This window comes from Arachis ipaensis, chromosome B09 (genome assembly GCF_000816755.2).
Source record: "Arachis ipaensis cultivar K30076 chromosome B09, Araip1.1, whole genome shotgun sequence".
In the NCBI taxonomy this organism is placed as follows: Eukaryota; Viridiplantae; Streptophyta; class Magnoliopsida; order Fabales; family Fabaceae; genus Arachis; species Arachis ipaensis.
The window spans coordinates 11,311,043-11,314,548 of NC_029793.2; the positions used below are offsets into that span (position 1 = coordinate 11,311,043).

General features: G+C 31.4%; 2 protein-coding genes across 2 annotated transcripts; both read left to right on the plus strand.

The window, feature by feature from the left end:
- On the plus strand, positions 670-1,386 carry LOC107615003 (E3 ubiquitin-protein ligase RING1-like). Its single transcript, XM_016317125.1, has one exon. It carries the CDS (start codon positions 670-672, stop codon positions 1,384-1,386), a length of 717 nt encoding a protein of 238 aa, XP_016172611.1.
- On the plus strand, positions 2,239-2,864 carry LOC110266750 (transcription factor ABORTED MICROSPORES-like). The gene is made up of 2 exons (XM_021111747.1): positions 2,239-2,314; positions 2,649-2,864. The coding sequence occupies exons 1-2, from the start codon at positions 2,249-2,251 to the stop codon at positions 2,862-2,864; spliced, it is 282 nt and encodes a 93-aa protein (XP_020967406.1). The 5' UTR covers positions 2,239-2,248.

The window sequence follows — 3,506 nt, forward strand, 5'->3', positions numbered from 1 at the left end:
ACGTATACATAGCATTTTTTATTCTAATTATTATCATATTTAATTATATATGTAGGGTAAATATTCCAGTGGACCATAAAACTTGCCAATTGGGTATAGCCTTTTTCTTAATATCATGTTTCCTCCTATAACGTCCTGCAAGGCTAATGTTAATGCAGATGAACAAATAAATAAATTTTGGCCGTTATAAATTGGGTAGAAATTAAGCACATTGTGTGATAATTTCGAACCTAATCTTGCATTAACAACGGCTTTTCGTTTTTGGAAATAACAAATTAACCTCTTCCTCCTTAAGTATATTAGTATTTTTAAAATTAAGTACAAAGATACTTGAATCTTTTTAAGATCAAATTCAAAGTTTAATTTTTAACACCATTAAACAACAATAATAATCCAAGCCAACTTTCAAATCGTAATATTTGATTTATGTATTAAAATATTTATCTGAATTCTATTAAAAGATATTTAATTAAATTAAGATAAAGATGTATCGGAAATACCAATCAATAACAAATCAGAACCAAATTTAAAACTATCTTATGGTTTAGATAAAGATTGGATCAGTTAACAAAAGATTTTTTCCTTGTAAGACTCTATAAAAAGCTACACAGCCATAGAGTAATACAATTAAACCAGCTATCGGAAATCAAGATCTTTCACTACCTTGCAATGGAATTCACCTCTTTTTCATGGGAAATCAATTCCATTGAATACCCACCCATACCACAAGAATGCTTTTTCCATGATTTCTTCTCCATCATCTTCAGTTTCACCAAAGAATTGATCCAAATTACCCAGCCCGCAGACCAAACCTCTGACTTTGACTTTTCGTCTTCTACAACTACGACTGCCAATGAAGCTTTCTTGGTTCCCTTCCATGTCCTGTGTAATCGTAACGGTGAAAACACCGCATTTTTACATGAAATCTTCTCTTCGGTGCCTATATCCTCTCAGTTATTGGACCAAATTTTACCTGACATGGGTGAAACCGCAAGAACAATTCTAAGTCGTGAAGGGCGTGAATCCGGCATGCCAGAGATTACTGTGAACCTTTATGTTACGACGCACATTGTTGTGGAAGATTCTGATTTCTACAATGATGATCTCCGTCAAGATGTTCCTGAACTAGCCCGACTCGTGAATCTGTTGGAGAGACCCAAAATTGATAAGCGAGATGATGATGCTGAAGAATGCAGTATTTGCTTGGAAGAGTTTGGACATGGTATTGAAGATTCGAGTGTAGAAGTTGTTCGCACAAGTTGCTCGCATGTTTTTCACGAACGCTGCATGTTCCGTTGGCTCCGACGTTGTGCCGACCATCAATCGCCGTATTCTTGCCCATTGTGCCGCTGCATCATATTTCCAACTTCACAGAGAGATGAATAGGTTCTTTGAAGGAACTCTTCTTTTTTTAGTTTTTAGTGTTCTGTTAGGGTTCTTTAATTTGTTTTTCACTAAGATTTATGTTCTGCTTATGTAGCATTATTATTCAGATAGGATAAATCTCCAACCTTAAAGTATAATTTTAAGAGTTGTTTTGTTAAATATTTGAGAATTATTTTAATACAGTGGAAGTTTTATCGGAGAAATCTTCCCACCTTATACTCCTAGTACACATAACCAGCATCCATTTTGGGAAGCCTAACCACAAGAGTTCGCAAGTTTATGCAGAAGAATTAGCTTTATATATGTTGTAACATTGCATGTGTTAAATACCCTTTTATATAGTATCATTTCAAACAACTTGAGTAAGACAATTTGAATATAACTCAATAATACACTTTTATTATTCTCTTAGTGTCTTGTTTCTGACAGCATGCATCCCTGGCTTTTGAAATCACAACTCAACTTGTCTAAAATCTAAATGGTACTTAAATACTTAATAAGATTTAAACTCGTGTTTTACTGATTTACGAGAAGCTAAAAATCACACACAGACGTAAAAGGTTAAGGTAGCTACTCCAATGAAGATTTTATCATTATTATTGTGCAAAAATACTTTATTTTGACCATTGAATGAAAAATTGGATGGTTTGATTTTTATAAAAGTGTTACTTTTATATAAAGTGTGGTCAAACAAATAAGTTACACATTTTAAACAAAGATCATCATAAAAATATGTTTTTGGCATCTTCATTTAAATAGTTGTCAAAAAGTTAATAGTTAAAAATCGATGGATGACAATTTAATTAGATATATTAAATTACCTAGTGATTTTTAACTATCAACTTACCCAAATCACAAGCATATGCAGCAAGAAGCAGTGGATGCCACTACTCTTACCATGGACAAGCAGCACTCCCAACAAATGGAGGTACTGTATCCACGGTCGAAACTCAAATGCAGTTATCTTTTATACGAAGATTGTATTAATATATAATAGAGTAAATATCTTTTTCGGTCCTTCCTTAACCATTTGTCCGATGAACTTTCTACTCCTAAAAAATTTAAAAACCCAAATCAGTCTCTATCTATTTTGATATATGTACGTTCCAGTCTCTATCTACTATGGACCAAGACTAGAACGTACATATATCAAAGTCCATCGTACAAATGGTTAAAAATTGAAGAAGACATTTACTCTATATAATAATTATATATTTCTTTTAAGAGCTCGACACACTAAAGTGAAAATTAATATTGTGCAGCCGCAAGTGGAAGTGGCAGTGATAGATGGGAAGGAGTACTTTGTGAAGGTATTCTGTGAGCACAGAGCAGGTGGGTTTGTGAAATTGATGGAGGCACTCAACACCTTAGGCATGGATGTTGTACATGCCACTGTCACTAGCCACAAAGGCCTTGTCTCTAATGTCTTCAAAGTTGAGGTCAGATACCATTTAACTCATCATTCAAAACAAAATTAGTCAAATATAATTGCTCAACATTTTTTTTTCTATCAGTTTAAACTTGAAAATAGATCAATTCATAACATAATATTAAAAAAAATATTAGTTTAATTCTTGTTTTTTTTTTTTTCTTAACATATCTACTGATTTAAAAAATGTATAGTTTTGCAAAATTTTCAATTAAGTTCCTATATTTTTTTTTAATTTGATCCTTACACCATTTTTTTTAATTAGGTCTCTCTTGACAGTAATTAGTTTAATTGTATAGGGACCCAATTAAAAAAAATTGGTACAAAAAGCCAAATAAAATGAAAAAAAGTATAGGAATCCAATTTAAAATAAAAATTTGGTACAAGGACTCAATTAAAAGAAAAAAAAGTATAGTGATCTAATTAAAAATTTTGCGAAACTATAGGGACCAACAGAGTAATTAAACCTTTAATAATATTTAAAAAAAAATTATTAGCTAATATATATGTTTAACAAATTTAAATGGGTTAATAGTCGTCAAATTAGTCCCTAAAAGATAAGACATTCTTCAAATTCATCTCTCAAAGATTTTTTCAATCAAATTGGTCCTTTAAAGATTACAAATTAATCATATTTGTCTTCCAGTCACTTCATTAACAATTTTTTTCAAAAATTGATGTTGTAAAACGC

Excerpts from the sequence above, each read along its gene's own strand:
- LOC107615003 (XM_016317125.1), top strand. The coding sequence starts at position 670 with ATGGAATTCACCTCTTTTTCATGGGAAATCAATTCCATTGAATACCCA.
- LOC110266750 (XM_021111747.1), top strand. The coding sequence starts at position 2,249 with ATGCAGCAAGAAGCAGTGGATGCCACTACTCTTACCATGGACAAGCAG. Across the intron at positions 2,315-2,648 it reads AGCACTCCCAACAAATGGAG|CCGCAAGTGGAAGTGGCAGT; the intron begins GTACTGTATCCA and ends AATATTGTGCAG.